At 34.1% G+C, this 21,445-nt stretch overlaps 1 protein-coding gene across 1 annotated transcript; it reads right to left on the bottom strand.

Moving 5' to 3' along the window:
* Window positions 1-6,306: 6,306 nt before the first annotated feature.
* Window positions 6,307-10,189, bottom strand: LOC111897772 (probable CoA ligase CCL7). The gene is made up of 6 exons (XM_023893725.3): window positions 8,859-10,189; window positions 8,333-8,668; window positions 8,150-8,217; window positions 7,962-8,064; window positions 7,132-7,893; window positions 6,307-6,693 (listed from the first exon to the last, which is right to left on the bottom strand). Exons 1-5 carry the CDS (start codon window positions 9,990-9,992, stop codon window positions 7,780-7,782), a joined length of 1,755 nt encoding a protein of 584 aa, XP_023749493.2. The 5' UTR covers window positions 9,993-10,189; the 3' UTR covers window positions 6,307-6,693; window positions 7,132-7,779.
* Window positions 10,190-21,445: the final 11,256 nt, after the last annotated feature.

The raw sequence follows: 21,445 nt of genomic DNA, 5'->3' as shown, positions 1-21,445 counted from the left end.
AGAAAAGAAAATTTGTATGAAAAAATATCTAAGTGAAAATTTTGGATAAGAGAAGTGCACTTTCTAAGACATGTGGTAAGCAACAGTGGTATTCATGTCGACCCTTCCAAGATTGAAGCAGTAAAGAATTGGGAACTACCCACAACCCCAACAGAGGTTTGTCAATTCTTATGACTAGCACGCTATTATCAAAGATTCATAGAAATTTTTTCTCGTATAGCCAAACCACTCACAACATTATCCAAAAAAGAAGTAAAATTCATTTGGGAAGACCAATAGGAAACAACTTTCCAATGTCCAAAGGAAATGTTGTGTAGCGCACCGATACTATCCCTTCTAAAAGGTACTGATGACTTCATAGTATATTGTGATGCTTCGAATCACGGGTTGGGTTGTTTATTAATGCAAAAGGAAAAGCTCATAGCCTACGCCTCATGACAACTCAAGGTGCATGCGAACAACTATACGACTTAAAGTTGGGAGTGGTAGTTTTTTCCCTAAATATTTGGTATCATTACCTTTACGGAAAAAAATGTATAGTTTACACGGACCACAAGAGTCTGCAGCACAACTTTGATCAGAAAGAGCTCAACAAGACACAAAGGAGATGGTTAAAGTTGCTAAAAGACTATGATTGTGAGATTTGTTATCATCTAGGCAAGGCTAACATTGTAGATAACGCCTTGAGCCATAAAAAAACGAGTTAAACCTCGTAGAGTCAAAGCACTTGCGATGAATATTCAGTCTAACCCAATCTCGCATATTAGAAGTGCTCAACTCAAGGCTTTAACAGAAGAAAACGTTAAAGAAGAAGGCCTCAGAGGAATGGAAAGACAACTACAGATAAAGGATGATGGAATGAGATATTTCATGAACCGAATATAGGTTCCGAAATTTCGAGAGGTCAAAGAACTAGTTTTAAATGAGGCCTATAGGACTAGATATTCCATCCATCCTTGAGCAGATAAGAGGCATCTAGATCTAAAAGCTCTTTATTGGTCACCAAACATGAATGTTGAAATAGCAACCTATGTAGATAAATGCCTAAGATGTTCTAAGGTCAAGGCAGAACATCAACGACCCTTAGGATTGTTGCAACAACCAGAGATTCCTGAGTGGAAGTGGGAGCTGATTGCAATGCACTTTGTTACCAAATTGCCAAAGACTACTACAGGGTACGACATAATTTGGGTAGTTGTCGATATATTAACAAAGTCTGCTCACTTCATACCAATAAAAGAGATGGATAAGATGGAGAAGCTGGCCAAGACGTACCTTAGAGATATCTCCAGATTGCATGGGGGTAACCCCATTTATTATATTTAACAGAGATAGAAAGTTTACCTCCCGTTTCTGGAAAATTTTGCAAAAGTCCTTTGGTACTCGCCTGGATATGAGTACAATCTACAATCCTCAAACCGATGGCGAAAGTGAGAGGACCACTCAAATAATGGAAGACATGCTTAGGGCATGTATAAAAGATTTCGGAAGTGCATGAGATACTTGCCTTCCTCTAGTTGAGTTCTGACACAATAATAGCTATCACACGAGCATTAAAGCAACACCGTTTGAGGCTTTATATGGCCAAAATGTCGATCTCCTATTTGTTTGACAGAAGTTGGCGATACCTAAATAGATAATAAATTCGTACGGGGTACTTTACAAATAAGCCTAGAGATTATCCATGAGACGACTGAAAAGATAGTGCAGATACGAGAGCGCAAGAAGATAACGCGTGACCATCAGAAGAGCTACATTGATATAAGGCGCAAACCCCTAGAGTTCCAAGTGGGAGATAGGGTGATGCTCAAGGTATCTCCTAGGAAAGGAGTTATAAGATTCAGAAAGTAGGGTAATCTGAATCCGAGGTACATAGGACCATTCGAAATCCTCGACATGAGAGGTCCAGTTACCTATCAACTTAAGTTACCCCAGAGTTGAATAACGTGCATGATGTCTTCCATGTGTCTAATCTTAAAAATTTCCTTTTCGACGATGCGCTTACCATTCCACTTGATTAAATTCAAATTAACCCTAAACTGAACTTCGTCGAAGATCCAGTCGAAATCATGGACAAAGAGATCAAATGACTCAAGCAGAGTTCGATTCCCATTATTAAGGTATGATAGAACTCTAACCGAGGACCATATTACACATGGGAACCAGAGGACCAAATGAAGGACAAGTACTCTCACTTGTTCGAAGGAAGCCTAACGATAAGATAAAATTTCAGGACGGAATTTCCTAAATGGGGGAGAATGTGACAACCGAGAGGAATCCGTCACTTACCACAGTTAGGAGATAGTAGGAAAATAAATGTAACAGATTAATATTGTAACATTTGATTTATGCGATAATAAGAATCAAATATGTCGTTACATTTATAGTTAGATTGATTGTTAGGCTAAAAAATAAGCATCCAAAGAATGTCGAAAATGGGAAGATCCTTGTGTCGCGCGAATCCAAATTTCGTGCCTATAAATAGAAGGCAGTGCAGCCTCCATAAGACCCAAGAACCAAGCACAAACATAAAAAATTTCAAAATCCCTTTGTGATAGGGAAGGTATCCACACCCCTTATAAGAAATGCTTAGTTCTCCTTCCCAGCCAATGTGGGATCATATCTAACCCACTTTCACCCCCCATTATAGGGTTCGACGTCCCCGTCGAACACATCGACCCGTGCCCTGGCTTTGATACCATTTGTAACATCCCCCTCTGGCACGTATCACAATATTTTCCGCTTTGGGCCACTTGGCACGAGGACTTCCCAGGGGGTCACCCATCCTGGTACTACTCCCGCCTGAGCACGTTTAACTGCAGAGTTCTTATGGGATCTGCTGCCCTCACGGCTTTAAAACGCTTTGTGATAGGGAAGGTATCTACACCCCTTATAAGAAATTCTTAGTTCTCCTTCCCAGCCGATGTGGGATCAGATCTAACCCACTTTCAGATATAATGAGGGGTGAAAGTGGGTTAGATCTGATCCCACGTCGGCTAGGAAGGAGAACTAAGCATTCCTTATAAGGGGTCTGGATACCTTCCCTATCACAATGCGTTTTAAAGCCGTGAGGGTAGCAGATCCCATAAGAACTTTGCAGTTAAGCGTGCTCGGGCGGGAGTAGTACCAGGATGGGTGACCCCCTGGGAAGCCCTCGTGCCGAGTGGCCCAAAGCGGAAAATATTGTGATACGTGCCAGAGGGGGGTGTTTTAAATGGTATCAGAGTCAGGGCATGGGTCGATGTGTTCGACGGGGACGCCGAACCCTATAATGGGGGGTGAAAGTGGGTTAGCTCTGATCTCACATCGGCTGGGAAGGCGAACTAAGCATTCCTTATAAGGGGTCTGGATACCTTCCCTATCACAACGCGTTTTAAAGTCGTGAGGGTAGCAGATCCCATAAGAACTCTGTAGTTAAGCGTGCTCGGGCGGGAGTAGTACCAGGATGGGTGACCCCTTGGGAAGTCCTCGTGCCGAGTGGCCCAAAGCGGACAATATTGTTATACGTGCCAGATGGGGATGTTACACTTTCTCCCCTCTTTTATTTCGATCCTACGGTTCTCCTAAGGTTTTGGTGTGATTCATTAGAGGCTTCCACATTATTGGAGCTAGCATTCAAAGAAGCGTTCTTCAAAGTACATTAGTATTTGTGATAATAGCAATACGGTATGTGGTTTAAACATTTGTGAATTTCGATTTTAGCTAAGGTTATTTAGAAGTTTCAAAGTATGTTGCTATTATGAGATAAAACATAGAATTTTCTATGATTTCATATGCCCATAAGTTAGTTATGTGAAATTATACAAGTCCATTGAAGTAATATTGAAAACCCATCATGTCATATCCTCCTTGGCCTGAAGATCTGGGTTCAAAACAATGTTGGACTGGGATTGGACGGAACAATGTTGGACTTAACTGGATGGAACTCAAATGGACTGGACTAGATTGGTTATTTGTAAAGTGTTTGGTAGCAGTGGAACGGTATAGAACATGATGTTAACATGACCATACCGCCTAAAGGATATATACATTTCTTCTGTAATATATATATATATATATATATATATATATATATATATATATATATATATATATATATATATATATATATATATGTGTGTGTGTGTGTCAACATCGCAATTCATAAGCACAAAATATTGATCCATTAAATTATTAAGGTGTCTTCATAAATAAATTCAAGTACATGATTCATAATATTTGAGTTATAAAGTTATAGAAAAGCTAAATGGAAAATCGATGGAATTATAACAAAACATAGTTTATAAAATATATATTTTCTATGTTGGTTGTTGTTAGATATTGTGTAAAGAAAAAAGTAAATAGCTAATATGTGAAATCGAAAAAACTTAATTGTAGTAATAATAATGGTGTTGACGGCAAATAAAAGTGTGGAACAAGTTGAGAATAAGAAAGGTAAAATTGGTTGTTCAGCACAATAATAGAAATGGAAGGTAATTAGATGGGATTGCTATCGTCATTATAAAAAGTGAGACAAATGTGGTTTTGGAACACAAAAAAATAATAATAAATAAATAAATAAAAAGAGAAAAAAACATGGTTGGGGAAGATAAAATGAACGGAAGAAAAGTGTATTAGGAATTCAAAGTTATGCTTCCATTAGAAAAAAGAATGGAGATGAAAGATGTTAATGAGAGGGCAAGGGCAAGAGAGAAGAAGGTTATTTTTTTTTTCTGAAATATATTTAGTTCCATTTTGTTCCACCATTTTGTACGGGACTAAAATGGGAAAATGACTTTTGAGGGTAATGATTTAGTTACATTTTCAATCAAATGATTTATTGTATCATGGATTCTAGACAAGTCTACAAACGAGTGGATTCACAAGTGCTGTGATTTTTGAGTTTACTTAGCTTTAAGATCAAACTCATGGGATAAGATACAACATCAATATGTACAATATTATGGTGATGTGTCTACAAAAGCAGCATGATATTGTACATATTGATGTTGTATCTTATCTCATGAGTTCGATCTTAAAACTAAGTAAACTCAAAAATCACAGCACTTGTGATTCCACTCGTTTGTAGATTTGTCTAGAATCCATGATACGATAAAGCATTTGATTGCAAATGTAAATGCAGTCATGAAATGCGTCTGCTTAGTCAAGATTCCCCTAATAAATATTCAAGTGCATTTACAAAGTTGTACATGCATGAATAATGTCCTTTCATGAGTTATGTTTTGAAGAGAAGCAATAATGAATCTCATAGTCATTAATTTCAGTAGGAGATGACGTGGGATTTGCTGTAAATGAGTAAAGAGAAAATGAATCAGGAGGGTAACCAACTGTTGCGTTTGTTCTCATTTGGTCCCTTTTTTGTATTAAATATACCATCAAACTTGTTGTTTGTGTTCACCATAACCCTTTGACCGGCTATCACAGGTCAAAAGTCAGTCAAAAAGGCTATGGTAAACACCAACAACAAGTTCGATGATATATTGAATACAAAAAAAGGACCAAATGAGTACAAACGCAAAAGTTAATTACCCTCCAGAGTCATTTTCCCGACTAAAATCCAACAAAGTAGTCACATTTAACTTAATCAAAGTCTAATCTTATTCTAGTCTCGTCCATGCCAAAATGCTATCCAAAACAATTTTGTTTTGTTTTTTTCAGTCTCATGTACCAAACCATGTCTTACTAAACATATCATATTTAAGAGATAGATAAAACTCTTAAAAAGTTGCAAATGAAATAAGAAATGCAAATTATATATCATATAAGTTCCAAAATTCAATTTTTGGATTTGATGGTCATTTTGTTAAATGAAATAAAGTTTGGTTTTGGATTGAAAAAATTACATGTCCTCTGGGATTTGTTGGTGTTTTGGAGAATGGCCGAATGGGTAAAAGCGTTGGATTATTTAATTTTAAGCTTGACTTTAAATCTCAATTATTGGTAAATAGCACACAACTATAAAAGCTATCAATGTTGTTCAAACCGGTTTTGCTTGGTAAGGCTTTGTTTAAGTTAATTTTATATGTGCCCTTAATTGATTTTAAGCTTCACTTTAAATCTCAAATATTGGTAAATAGCACACTACTATAAAACCTATCAATGTTGTCCAAACCGGTCTTGCTTGGTAAGGCTTAATTTGTTTAAGGGGTCGTTTGATAGCTGCTAACTGGGTAAGAACTGACTGAGTTAGACGCTGACTGAGTTAGAAGTTCTGACTGAAACTTGTTGTTTGATTTTACATTTGACTGATTGTGCAAAATGACTATATTACCCTCAAACAACATTTCTTCATAAAAACATTCAACCTACAGTAAAAAAAAATTAACTATATTACCCTTAAATAAAATAGCATATAAAATCCAAAAGTATCGATATAATACACAACATTTTAAGGTATAAATTTGAAAATCTACACACATATTCCGTATGTACAAAATTGTTCTTTTTTCCTTCTTCCCATTCTTTCTCAAGCTATTATCATCAACCCCATACTTCATAATCCATATACAATAAAGCTCATAATCCATATACAATAAAACATATCGATTTTGAACGCCTTTGAATTTCCTTTACTAACTTCCCGATTGATTGTTAAGGATGGAACTCCAATTTTGACCATCCAAACTTCTTTGACTTTAAACTCAATTAATGCTTCCATTTACTATTGTAAATCATAACCACATCGTCTTGCATCTGATTTCAAACATTTAGAGCTATTTAGAATAAAAAATATCATTAACTTTGGAACACCTGAAAATAAATGCTTCATAATTTCCTTTAATTCTTTACTAAACAACTCGTCAATCATCAATCAAATAATTTTCAATGTCAAAGAGTCACACCACAAATTCGATTATTTCAATCCAAAAGGTTATTATATCTTTAATATATTGCTTCTTGATCAAAATCAAACTAGTCGATTTGATTTTTTTTTCCAGAACGACACAGAAACACAATTAAATCTTCAAATTAATTTCCAAAATCAAGCTAATCGATTTGATTATTATTTTCTAGAATCAACCAAAATGAAGTTCTTTACAGAAGCAATACAAGGTATCCCATAACTGGAAATCTATTGTGAATCAAAAATCGTGTTGCAGAGATAGAGAGGGGATTAGAGAAGAAACTAACGGTGAAGGAGGCCGGAGACGACGATTGCGATGGAGGACGATGCTGGAGGAGGAGGCCGGAGTTTGAGGAGGAAGCGGTGGAGCTAGCTGTCCTTGCGTTCGTTCTTTGGCGACGGGGAAGAAGAGCTGCGAAGGATTACGCATATTTTGGGAGGAGAAGGGCAAACAAATGATTTTACTCGGTCAGCTCTTTTTTTTTACGGACTTAATCAGCAACTATTAGCGGACCAAGTCAGAGATATGGACCGGATCAAATGCAAAACAAACAATCTGACTGGACCGAGTCAGACAAAAACCTTTGACCGGACCCAATCGGCATCTAATCAAACAATTTAATTTTATATGTTCCCTAATTGCTTTATATATGAGCTAGTAGAATATATTCCCATTATTTGACTATTTATGGAAATACATAACTACATATAGTAGCACACCCTTTGTCTATTACATAAAACTTTTTACAAAGTGATTGAGTAAACTACTAAGAACTCTTATTGGTAGAATTTTTAATCCAATATGTTTTATTAACGATTCATTTCGACAATATCTAAATAAAATAGTACAAGTCTTCTTTTTACACCACATCAACAGTTTTTTTAAATTGAAAACAATATCACAAGAACTTCCAAATTCATATATATGAAATCTGTTACATCCTGGATCGAAATTGTTCAACAAGTAAACGCCTGAGTAATTTCCCGGAAGCCGATTTGGGAATGTTGTTCACAAATATCACTCGCCTCAACCGTTTATAAGGTGCAACCTATCAATTATATTCCGATGAGTTTTATCTTTTCTTGAAAAACCCCACGTGAAAATACAAATCTTTACCTGCTCATTGATGAATCTCTTGACATCTTCTTCGGACAAACAGCTGTTTGATGACTGCACCACAAACGCAATAGGGATTTCACCAGCTTCAGCATCTGGAAACCTAATAAAGACGATAAAGTGTTCATACAATCATACATACCCTAAATGAATATCAAGATTCGTGAAATATTGCCTTTTTGACTTACGGGATTACTGCAGCATCTAGTATTTCAGAATGCGAAAGCAAAAGTGCTTCAAGCTCTGCTGGTGCAACCTGAGCATGCACGTAAAGATTAAAGACTATTTTGGCCATGCATGCAAGAAAATATTATAAAGAATATATCAAAACAGGATCTTTACAAGATATGCATGGTTAAAACATGTTTTACCTGAAACCCTTTATATTTAATGAGTTCCTTAAGTCTATCAACCACGAATAATTGACCTTCATCATCAAAATATCCGAGATCACCAGTATGTACGAAACCATTTTTATCGATCGTAAGCTTCGTGGCGTCAGGTTTATTGAGATAGCCTCGCATCATGCAAGCTCCTCGAACCCATATTTCACCAGTTTGATTCGGAGGAAGAGGTTTATTGGTATCTACACAAACTATTTGAGCTTCGATTCCAGGTAAAAGCGTCCCAGTTGAACCAGAGTGTTGATGGCCCATAATTGGACTACCGAGTGAGGTGGATGCTGTCGTTTCAGTCATACCATATCCCTGTTGCATGGAATGTTGTAATTAGAACTTCACTGAAATCGACAAAAACTATAAAAAAGACAATTATATTTAGAGAAATTTATACAAGAATGAATTAATTTTTTTCTAAACATGATAAGAATAGAAACAACAGGGACCATAACTGTAACTTCGTATTCAATTTATTATCTCAAATGCAATTGAAGTTTACCTGAAGAACCAAAACATGTGGGAACTTTTTGGCACACTCGTCTATCAGTTCTTTACCCAATGGTGCAGCACCCGAAATGATTAGCTTCAATGACGACAAGTCAAACTTCTTAACTACATCTTGTTTAGTTAAAGCAAGTATAACTGGTGGAACAGCCCATAAATGTGTAACTCTATATTTCTGTATGTTCTTTAAAACCGCTTCAAAACTAAACTTTCCTATTGATACAACCGTATTCCCTTCTTGTAATTGAGCATATAGTATAACCGCAAATCCAAAAATATGAAACATGGGCAAGAAACATAAGTGTACATAATCTTTCTCCCCCATTGATCTTTGATCCGAAGTCATCATCTGTGAAGTTGCGATGAAGTTCTTGTGGCTCAAAAATACACCCTTACTAACACCGGTTGTCCCAGAAGAGTACAATAAGGCCGCAGTATCATCTCCACGAATCGAAACTTTAGGTAGTTCTGAGACTGACCCATATTTTGAAATCAAATCTTTATATGAAAAACACCCGTTTCTTGAACTTTTTGATCCTAAAAACACAACCGGGAGTCCGAAGTTTTCAACTTTTTGGTACAGTTCTTGAACGGTGATGATGAGTTTGGGTTTAGAGTCTTCAACTTGTTTGGATAACTCTCTGATGGTATATTCAGGATTGACGGTGGTGACAATGGCGCCAAGAGCGATGATTGAGTATGAGCAGATAGGGTATTGGATTGAACTGGGGGCAAATATGAGAACGACATCGTTCTTGGTGATACCAAGGTGGTTGTTTAAGGCGTGAGAGAGCTTGGCGACGGTGGTTTTGAACTGGGTGAAAGTGAGGGTGTCACCGGAGTCGGCGTCGTATAAGGCAGGTTTGTTTGGGTAAGATGAAACGTTGCGGAAGAGAAAGGGAATCATTGTTGTGTTGGGGTCCGCTGGGCTGACTAGCGGTTGCCGGAGGGAACGGAATATTCCGTCGTTGCCATAACCGGATTTCTCCATCGACTCTGTGTGTCTCTTCTCTCTAATGATCTCTATAACTGCGCAAGTGTTAGAGGTTAAAACGTATAAGGAACTTCCCCCAGATGGCTCCAAATACGCGACATCTTGATCATTTATTGAGGTTTTTGTTTTGCTCATACAGTATTACTTGTAGTCAATAGCTTCGTTCTTGATCTTTTTATTATAAACACATATATTCAATTATTCATATATTCCCCAATGTTGAGATAAATCGTGCACCACTACGATATTAATTTATCTTAGGTAAATCGTGTCTCGTGCCAAACCAGTTTCAAACTCTAGTTTATACCAAAAAATTGGAGTCCATTTAATAATATGGTTATATTTTTTATTTTTTTTAATCAAATTATCTCCGGTTTTACTATGTTCTAGTCCTACAGTACTGGACCTCAATGCTTTATGTACCGTAAGAATTCTATTTAAAAATTTTGGTTAAATACTTAAGTGATTTTAACTTTTAGTTTTAAGAAAAAAAAAATCGAAAAACATATCGTTCGATGATATAATTAAGTTTTTAGATTTTATTAAAAAAAAAAATTCTAATCCACAACTACTCAAGTTGCTTAATTATAACAGCTTTTAGCTAGGAACGGCAACGGGGCGGGTTCGGGGTAGGGCATGGATTCCCAAACCCGCCCCGATAACTTTCGGGCTTCTTATCGGGGCGCCCCATTGGGTTTCGGGTTTCCCCGTCGGGTTTCGGGTATCTTATCGGGTTTAAAACAATTGATAACGAAATCTTTATTCACTTTTAGGGTACCCCAATGTCTTATAAAATATATATGTTCTAGCAACTCTTTTAAATTAAAAACATGATGCATCACTTTAATAAAATAAATTGGACGTTATATTAAAAATTATTTGATTTAAGTTTTTTTTAATACCTCAAAACACATAAAAATGATCATTAACACCAGATTGTTAATAACTAAAAAATTTGTCCACGATAAGTATTTTATATTTTAACACGTACAATTAACAGCAAAAATTTTTGAACATATTATATATATATATATATATAATCGGGGCGGGGCGGGTCGGGGCGAGGATAACCCACTCCCTGCCCCGAACCCGATAAAAAACCCGATAACGACCCGTTACCCGACCCGAAATGATCCGGTTTCGGGTTTCCCCGTCGGGTTCGGGTTTTTTTGCCATCCCTACTTTTAGCTTTTTGGGTTTATGTAATTTTAAAACTAAACTACAATATCCAACTTAAGGTTCTTCGGTTTCCAAATTCCATACCAACTAGTTTGTCATATACGCCCTAAGTCTCCTTTTTCGTTTCCATCTAAAATTTAACATGCATGCAATTGATGTTTAGGCATATATTTATATATCCCTCTCATCTTTTCCTTCTCTGGCAAAACAAAATTAGTGACAACGAATCTATAAAAGTATTGGGTGTGGGCAACCGGATATAACACCAAATTAGTGTCACCTCATCTGTAACACCATCATAACACCAAGGATGAAATGGTGTTCCCCCCGCCACGATGCCGTTGAGGGTGCCACATCACCCGGTTGCTTCTCGTTTTTTGCCCATACCGCATCCTCTAATGTAATTTTAATTTTCTATAATGTCAGATTAATTTTTTATCCGAATAGTGGTTGATAATTTTAATCTTTTTTTTAAACGGTCAGTTAGTTAGAAATTTATATTATCAAGTTAATAGTATTCCTTTATGTACGAAATAAAATTCGGGACATCCAATTTATAAGAGTCAAAGCCTCTGGCTATTCTTTACATTAGCAGCCTCTACTAGTGGCTATTCTTCACATTAGCTGATAATGTTAATATATAATTAAATAAAGGGATGTTGTCAATTATTTAAATTTTAAATTGTTAATTTGTGATATTTGTAATTGTATATTCGTTTATCATAGATTATGTGATTTTTTTATTGAATTGTTTATAACTTTGTTAAGTTTGTGAATTTATGAATCGTTTGAAAATAAGTTATGTGATGAACATGAATTCGGTAGGTTATGGTATGTTAAATTTGTAATTCTTTTGTGATTCTAGCGAGAGTATAAAGATTCTTTCAAAACACAATTTTAGCTTGTAATTGAACGTTTTTCTTTTTGCTTGTATAGTATAATAGTAATTATGGATGTCTTTATTTAAATTAGAATAGAAAGATAGACCATTAATTTCGACCCCACTGATCATGACTGTCGCTAGGGTTCCAAACAAATAATTTTGTTTAGGTAAATTGAGTAATCTAATATTTTTTGGGTGTTTTTTTTTATTAATATAACCCATTTATTAAAATTAAGATTAAAAAAATGACCATTTATTCCGAAATGGAGCACTCCAAAACATGTTTCGAACTAATTTTTGGGTGAGCCAGCCCATTACAGTTCTTCCGAAATTCTCATTCCGGACTATCTGACCATGTTCCGGATCGGGAATTTGAAATTCACATTTCGGAATACAAATTGAAAAAATCTGGACCCTCGCCTTCATTTCGGATATTGCTCCAACTTTCCAATTCGACTCCGACACACGACCCCGATCATGATTTAGATCTCCGACACGCAACTCCGATCTTCGTTATACAACTCCGACATGGAAGAAGGGCACTATGACCCCGTTATTTTACAGGTACATCCTTCACTTCAAAAACCTAGTTTTCTTGTTTGTATAAGATCCTTAACCATCTACAATTATTGTTCTGGAATGCGTAGAACACATCCGGAATGAACTGAAAATGTTTTGGAGTTTAAATTAAAGATGTCATTATTATATACTCAACTAAAAAGTAGTTTAAATGTTTGGGTATTATTAATTTACATCGAAAGGTAGTATTCCGGATCTTAAAAATTCATTCTGGAAGCCTCCGGAATGCGAGGAACTGTTCCAAAACATGACGAACTCATCTTGAACACGATGAACTGCTCCAGAATATTGGTCAGTTTTTGTTTTGAAATGAAGTGTAACACCATTTTCATTTGGTGTAGCACGATATGGTTTTTGATGCATTCATTACACTCTCTTGTAAACCCAAAATTAGCAGGGAAATTCTTGTGGCATTCTGACACATACTCAAATGCGAGAAATATCCAAAATATATGTCTTGGGAGGTGGTTAGACATTCCTAATGTAGATGGGGATCCTTTGATTCTACATTACATCTTTTTCCATGAAGTTTTCACCGACCCCCGAAGCCAAGTAGAAAAAATGGGTTTTCAAATTGGGAGTAACAAGTTGTCTTTTGGGAACAAAGAATTTTGTCTCATCATCGGTTTCCGGTGTGGTGACTATTTTTCTGCTTCTACATCTGACGCCGCCTTTCGTTCCTGTGCCTTTCCTATGGTCTCGAGGAATGTCTTGGTCAAATTAGACAATGTTATGACGATGTTTAAACATTCACTTAATGAGTTATCGGACGAGGATACAGTTCATGTATGTCTTCTATACCTATTCCTGTTAGAGAAATGTTTCAATGGGCGGTTGCCTAAACAACCTGTTATAGAAGAATATTTTGTTTTGCTATCTAACATTGATGAATTCAACAAGTATAAGGTCGTTCTTTTTATAATTACTGATTATAGTTACTTATTGTTACTAACATTTTTTTTAGAAATTTAATTGTTAATTAATTTTTTATATGGTAGATATCCATGGGGGATGATAATTTGGGATCAATTGGACAAACAGCTAGTTACTGTATTCAATAAGGTTGACAAACATTACACATTCAGACGAACCGAAAGAGAAACAACCTCAAAAAATGACATACACCCTACGGGTTTTTATATGCTTTTAAGGTAAGTATATGATGAAAATTTTATTATTTATTTTTGTTTGCTAACATTCAAATAATTCTTTATTTGTTTGCTAACATTCAGATATGGATTCTTGAGACTTTTTCGGTGAGCAGTTTGTTAGGTACCCGACAGCAGAATGTGATCACTGCAACTAGTTTTTACAAATCGGCACATATGGTTACTTAGTTATTAATTTTTTTATAATGTATGTTTATTTATAATTTTATAATTTTGTTGGAAGGATAATAGACTCGTACAAAAGTTGGAGCCGACAGAAGCTGAGATGCGTGCTAAATGGTGGATAGTTACCTTGGCTTGGATTGATCGCCCTGTTTTTCCCGACACTAAAGTTCACATGGCACCTTCCCTAACACCATCATACAAAAACTCTCCTACCCACAAGCCTCAACATAAGAAGGCTTAGATAGATGATCCATCTCACCCGTCACCACTATCACCCCCGACCACTGACCCATCAACTGATAATGACTGAATTATTAGTGACTTGCAAAATTATGGGTGTTCGTGTGGATGGATCGGTTCGATCCAATCCAATCAACTGAATCCAAATTGATTACAATTTTCAAAACATTGATCCAAATAGTCCAAACCAAATTCAAATCCGATTTGATCTAACCAAATTACAATTCGGTTGGATTGGTTTTTATAACTCGGTTTTCAAAAACTGGAACATTTGAAAACCACATATAATTAGAATATTAGTCAACTTTATAACGTAAACAAAAACAAATCATTTAATTATGGTCTAAAATTTATAAACAACTAAAAAAATATACTATAGTTTAATATTTTATAGGTACAAAACTTTCGAGAGAAAATGATATTAATATTTTATTATTAGGTGAAACGTTGTTAATCTATTTGAAAATACAAATTAATAAATAGATATAGATATATATTAAAAATAAATAAATAAATAAATAAATAATAAATTGTTATTCAGTTTTTTGGACTATTTGGTTCTTATTTTAGAATCCAAAACTAATCTGAAATCCAAAATGATAATTCGGTTTTGTTGAGAACCAATCCAAAAATCCACATATCTGAAACCAAATAGTTCAATCCAAATTGTCTAATTGAACAATTCAGTTTTATCCAAATAGTGAACAACCCTATGCAAAATGAGGTCCATCAATTGAAAAATGAGCTTGGTGAATGTCGTGAGCAGTTGATGTCATATGATGAGCGTTTAGTAGAGCATGACACTACTTTATCCATGGTTCTAAAACTTAACAATAAGGCTCTCAGAGATGATGTTGTTACCTCCAAGGTGGTGGAGGTAGATTATTAATTATTTTATCGTTAATGGTCGTTATGTTTTTGCATCGTTTAAAAGTACATATTATCGAACAACCGCTGAATAACGACCCTGAGCAGCCGTCTTCATGTATTCAATCGCCCAGATGTAAAAGAGATTATGCGGGATGAATACAAAACACTGTTGCCAACACCTCTTAGGCGTTCTAAGAGCCAAAAAGTTATGTCCATATGGTATATGTCCTCTTGGATACAAACGAAGCGGAAAAGTGTTATACGACAACAACCAGCACCGTTGGACAATCTTTTAAAGCCTACAGTACATAGTGTATATAAAGAACGTGATGGTTTGTTGTTGCTTAGTCACCGTTATTTGACCGGTTTCGCTACGGTTGAGTTTTGGACACGGTTATATGCGGATAGTAATGGAGGATGGTTGTTATGTGATGTAAGTAATATAATTATATGCTCATTACATACTGCGCTTCTAATAACAATACTTACTTTACTACAAAAAAAAATATTTCCAACACATCATGATGTAGATTTCATTGCTGCTAAAGCATAGAGCGGATGATGCTCGGTGGATGGTTGTGCTGTCAGATTTCAACACTAATACATTTGACTAGAGTGACATGGTTGACGGATCCGTTTACCCAGCTTGGGAAGACTGTGATACAGTATAATTTTGTTTGGATTACATTACCTGAGTATTTATATACTAATTAATTATTTGTAACCTTTTTTGAAGCATTACATCCCAATCAATATACCACGTGCTCATTGGTTTTTAAGTTCTTTGGATTTGAATACATTTAAAATGACTATATACGACAAGTCATCGAAAGAGCGGCTGTTGTTCGGAAAATGAGGATTGGTTTATAGGTATGAGAGACTGCATCTACAGACTGCTACTAGGAGTTAAATACTGGGGTACCGAACCATTTTATTTAATCCAACTTGAGAGCTTTATGATGACCCTCAAAAAGGCCCTACACGTACCATAATAGATTGACGACAAAAAGATTGTGGGGTGTTTTTGTGTTGGTTCCTGGAGGCGTTGATCACCGGAAAATCGATTTATATAGAGAGTAAAACCGGTTCATGGGTATGGGTTATAGAAAATGACTAGCAGCAAATTTTAGGTTACAAGGACAAAGATAATTCAAACATTGTACTTATAATATGACCTACAGACACATCCCTTTATTTAGTTTATGATTTATTAGTTGTTTGTTGATTTTAATTTCATTTTACATTTTATATAACCAAAACTTATATATTTTATAAATACAAAACTTATACATTATATAAAACCAAAACTTATAGTAAAAGAAAAACCAAATGTTACATGAAAAAAAACAAGTAAAATGTATTCCAACACCATGGTCCGGAATCGTACTCCGGAATTCCGGAGACCTCTGTAGAACAATGTGTTCTGGAATATTTTGTTACCTAAAAAAAATCTTGGGATCATTTTTATAAAATAGATCATTTATAAGGGTTAGATTACTCAATTTCTTTTTTTTAACCAACCATTACATACACTTCACATATATAACTAGTTCTTTGTTTTTCTTTAGGTATATATATGCTTTCATTATATATATATATATATATATATATATATATATATATATATATATATATATATATATATATATATATATATATATATAGAGAGAGAGAGAGAGAGAGGGTTCAATTGAAAAAAAAAAAGGTTGAGAATCGGGGAATTATTCTTAGCCACTCATTTATTTTTGCCGCAAAAGTCTTCGTCGTACCAGCGGAAATGGGAAATGAATAGACATTTGTTTTCCAACAAAACATATTTACTTAAACTATGCTAATCATTACTTTAATATACAAAAACATAGTTTTTTTTGTTTTTTTTTTTTAATTTTTAGAAGCTATTTTTATCAAAAAAATGATTTTAAATATATGAAAATTCATGATTTTTTATTCTCTACAAATAGACATCCATATTGATATAGTTTTAAGTTAAAATAAAAAAATTATTTTTTTATATTTTCAGCTATCGTTATTCTTAAGTGAATAAAAATGCATCAGGTTTATTACAGTACATTCGTTATTCACTTATGAATAAAAAGTATGATTTTTTTTTTACAATTTAAGTATCATTCATATATGAATATAGCATATAATAAACAAAGTATATTCATATTTAAATATTGGACAATGTATTCACTTGTGAATATTAGTATAGTATATTTACTTGTGAATATTAAATGGTATATTCACTTATGAATATTAAATGATATTTCATATGTGAATATTACGTAGTTTTACATAGTATATCACATATGAATATTACAAGGTATATTCACTTGTGAATATATTCACTTATGAATATTAGAAGGTATTTTGTAAAATATATATAATTTTTATATGTTATTCACATATGAATAACATACAGACTTACATATTTGTTTTGTGTTTTTAATAATCATATACTGATTCAGGTGAGAAAACATATTCATATGTGAATATAACGTGGTAATTTAGTTTATGCATTTCATCAAACAGTTAGAGTGCATATAAGTTAACTATTTTAAAAATGTTAAAAACATCAAGTTATCAATTCCAAATCATCATATACTTCCGATTTCGACTTCAGATGCGACATCCTATGTCTGATCGATTTCTCATTTTGATTTTGATTTCCGAAAATCCGATTGGGAACCTGTAAGTACCGATTCTGAGTCCTTCAATGTCGACTGTGATTGTGAGTCCAGAACTCCGATTCCAATTTCATGAACAGCAAAGAAATTACGATTCCAACTGATTTCGTTTGCGAATCTAGGAAATTCCAGTTCCAAATCTGTTAAGAACTTTAACAAATGATTGCAATCTACGAACATTCGAAGTATTCAACAAAGAATCGATGAAATTGATGAATTTGGGTTGCGAATCTGTCTTGAACGGTGAACCTCCCAGCCACGAATATCGATGATTGATTAACACTGGATGACATTAATGATGGTTTAGTTGAAGAAATCTGGATGATTGTTGAAGGTTGGAGGAGAAATTTTGATGATGAACGAACTGTTATCGAATTCTCTATAGTTACGTATTTGAGATTGAAGGTTATTAACATATTTATAAGTTTGCCACCGTGTCTTTTTATGCTTAGATTAAATGAGTGGCTGAGAATGATTCCCCCATTCTCAACCTTTTTTATTTTCTCAATTGAACCCACCTATATATATATATATATATATATATATAGGGCTAGGTTAATATGTTTCTTATATTTATTATGTGCTAGAATACACCAATAGGAATTTAGTAAAATTAAATAATTATTTAATTAAACTAAGATAGATATTAAATTATTTCCATAATTGTATGTATATTAAATGATATCCATAATTATAATTTTCTTTTTATACAAACTAATTAAATCTGTCAATAATGTCAACAATAATATTTTTTCAGAATTAATTGACATTTAGGTTTTTATGTATGCTTTCATTTTCTGTTTCACTACTCACTTTCTTAAAGTACAATAAAGTTGTATAGAATATGAAGAAGAAGAGTATATTCTACTAGAATACACTCTCAATCTTATAGATACGAATTCATTATGAAAGAATATTATTGTTAACATTAATGATGGATTTAATTAGTTTCCATAGAAATGAATTATAAGTATGGATATCATTTAATATACATATAATTTTTACTAAATTCTTATTAGTGCATTCTAGCACACAATAGATGTGAAAAACATTTGAACCTACCAATATATATATATATATATATATATATATATATATATATATATGAGGGTTCAATCAAGAAGAAAAAATGTCGAAAATAAGGGAATGAATCTGGGTACTTATTTCGGATCTGTCGTTTAAACGCTTTAGTGTACCGGACCAACAGAATAGGTTATATTCACACACACACACACACACACACACACACATATATATATATATATATATATATATATATATATATATATATATAGAATAAGTGTATATATATTCCTCTTGGAAAATTAAACTCCAACTCAAGAAACTCAAATAAGAAATTAATTCTCATTATGTTAATCTATTATGTAAACGCTATTCTTTCAATATGTTATTGTGTTATATTAGTCTTTGAATGTTTTATGTTGATGTATTAAAGCATATTTTTATTCTGTTATTCGGATTATAGAATCCTAATACAGTTTATTTGGTTTTTTTTTTTCAGTTATACTAGGTCTTTAATGATCGTGTACATGTTATTCAGGTAATAACCGAACCAAACTGATTAATACCCGAACAGAACCGAACCCGTATTGGTTAATCGGTTCGGTTTTCGGTTCATGCAATTATCCTTATTCGTTTTTCGATTTATTCAGGTTCAGGTCGGGTCGGTTTGGTCTTAAACTTAAAACATTGGAAATTAATGAATCTTAACTTTTTGTATAAACTTAAATCTCGGATTTTCATCCAATTAGTTTTGATTTTATGTTTCACCAAGGTACTCTTGAAACTTCTCTCAGTTCGTCTTAAAAACGATATCATTCATGGTTTTCATGAACAAACGGCTTATGTAGAAGGGCCGAATATTTTAGACAGGTCGTCTGTAATCAATGAAATATACTTTTGGGCCAAAACGCCAATGAAAAAATAGTGTTGTTTAAAGTTGGAGATAATGACATAAAAATCTTAAGTTTGCAAGTTTTTGTCGATTTTATTCTTTTGCGGATTTTAGGTTCATTAAAACCGGATGTTTGCAACTTTTATTTTTCAATATTACCGTATGGTTATTAATACCATTACGTTTGGTAAAAATATATAAAAGCCTTAAGTTTGATTTTATAGTTCAATAAAGTCTTTAAGTTGGTAGAAATTTCCGGTGTTACCTGATAAATTTACAAAAAGTGTAAATTGAAAAGAAAAAAAAATACAAATCTTAGGCATTAATGGAATTAAAATATGACTTTTGGATAAAACCGACGAAAACTTATAAAGTTAAGTTTTTCATGACATTTTCCAATTATCTATAAAGCTTTTAATTCATTGTTATGGGGTATTTTTTTGGTCTAATATATTACTTGAAATGGGCTTCCGGTCTAAATTAAGAGTTTGGATTAGTGGTATTCTCAAATCAATGGGTGCTTTGGCCCTTGTAATTAGGTCTCCTAATGTGCATTATCTATTTTCATGTTTATTATCGTAATGGAAGGATTACACGTGGTCATGAAATCAATGTTGGAAAAACATTTATTTTTTGGTATCAAACTTCCAAACATTTAATGGTCATTATAATTGCTTAATGACTAAAAATTCAATCCCCGTGTTTTGCTTAAAATTTTTAAAATTGCCGATGACATGGAGGAATTTAGGGTCGATCTCAAAAACTTATTCACAAGAAAAACAAGATATGTAGAGAGAACTATGGTTAGGAAAGATGTGTGGCTTAGGGAACCTTCTTTTAAGAAAAAATTTTCAAGACTTTATCTTGTTAGAGTGGTTGAAAATTGCTTGGTTTTCGATACTCATGTAATTGAAGCATGAATTGGACGTGGAAACGAAAAAATAGAATATGTAGAGGTGTTAAGCACGAATTCACCGATCTAAAACTAGTTTTGGAAGATTACAATCCCATTTCAGAAGCCTCAAATACATAGAAGTGATTGACAGATCCAACTTATGTTTTTCCAGTAAAGTCTTTCAGATATTTTCTAGAAAATACTCCTTCAAGTCCGAATCCATCCCTTGTTTTTTGGAACATATGGATCCCTATAAAGTTGAACTGCTTTGTATGGTGATTAATGTTCAACTAAATTTCTTTGGAAAACAATTTGATGAAAAGGTAAGAAATTTAACTCAGCATTGCATGCTAAATGATATTTTGAAGAGCAAAATACAGGCTACATATTTTTGCACTACCTTCTTGTAATGTCCGATTTTTAGGTATTTTCATTTTAGCCCTTCGCCTAATTAAAGTTTTCATATTTGGCCCTTTATGTTAAAAATCTTAAACTTCAGACCGTACGTTGGGCGTACGTGAGGTACTCGCAGCGTACATGTTCAAGACATGGAAACGCGGGACTCATGCTAGTACGTGGGTCGTACATATGGTACGCACGACATACTAGCTCAGCTCCTAAACCTTAAATTTAAGGTTTTTCTCCCTATTTAATCCACGTTATTCCTATAGCATCTGGTTCTTAGTACATATTCTTTTATTAATATTTTTTCATTTTTGGCCTTGGACTCGACGAGTTGAAGGACCAACTCGCCGAGTAGAAGCGGGATGAGACGCGGGGTTTAAGCTGTGGACTCGACGAGTCGGGTCCCGGACTCGGCGAGTAGGCCCTGTTTGGACAAAAACCCTAATCCGAGGGTTTGCACCCTATTTAAACACCTTAACTCGGCCTCCTTCGTCCCATTTGCTCCCATAAGACCCCCATAGCAAACCCTAGCCGTTATTAAAGCAATCTAAGGCATTTGGAGTGATTTTGGTGCTTTTGTGAACCAAGGAAGGAAGGAAAA

Source organism: Lactuca sativa, chromosome 6 (genome assembly GCF_002870075.4).
Source record: "Lactuca sativa cultivar Salinas chromosome 6, Lsat_Salinas_v11, whole genome shotgun sequence".
Taxonomy (NCBI): Eukaryota; Viridiplantae; Streptophyta; class Magnoliopsida; order Asterales; family Asteraceae; genus Lactuca; species Lactuca sativa.
Note: the sequence above shows the minus strand (reverse complement) of the source record. Positions and strands in the feature narration are given on the sequence as shown.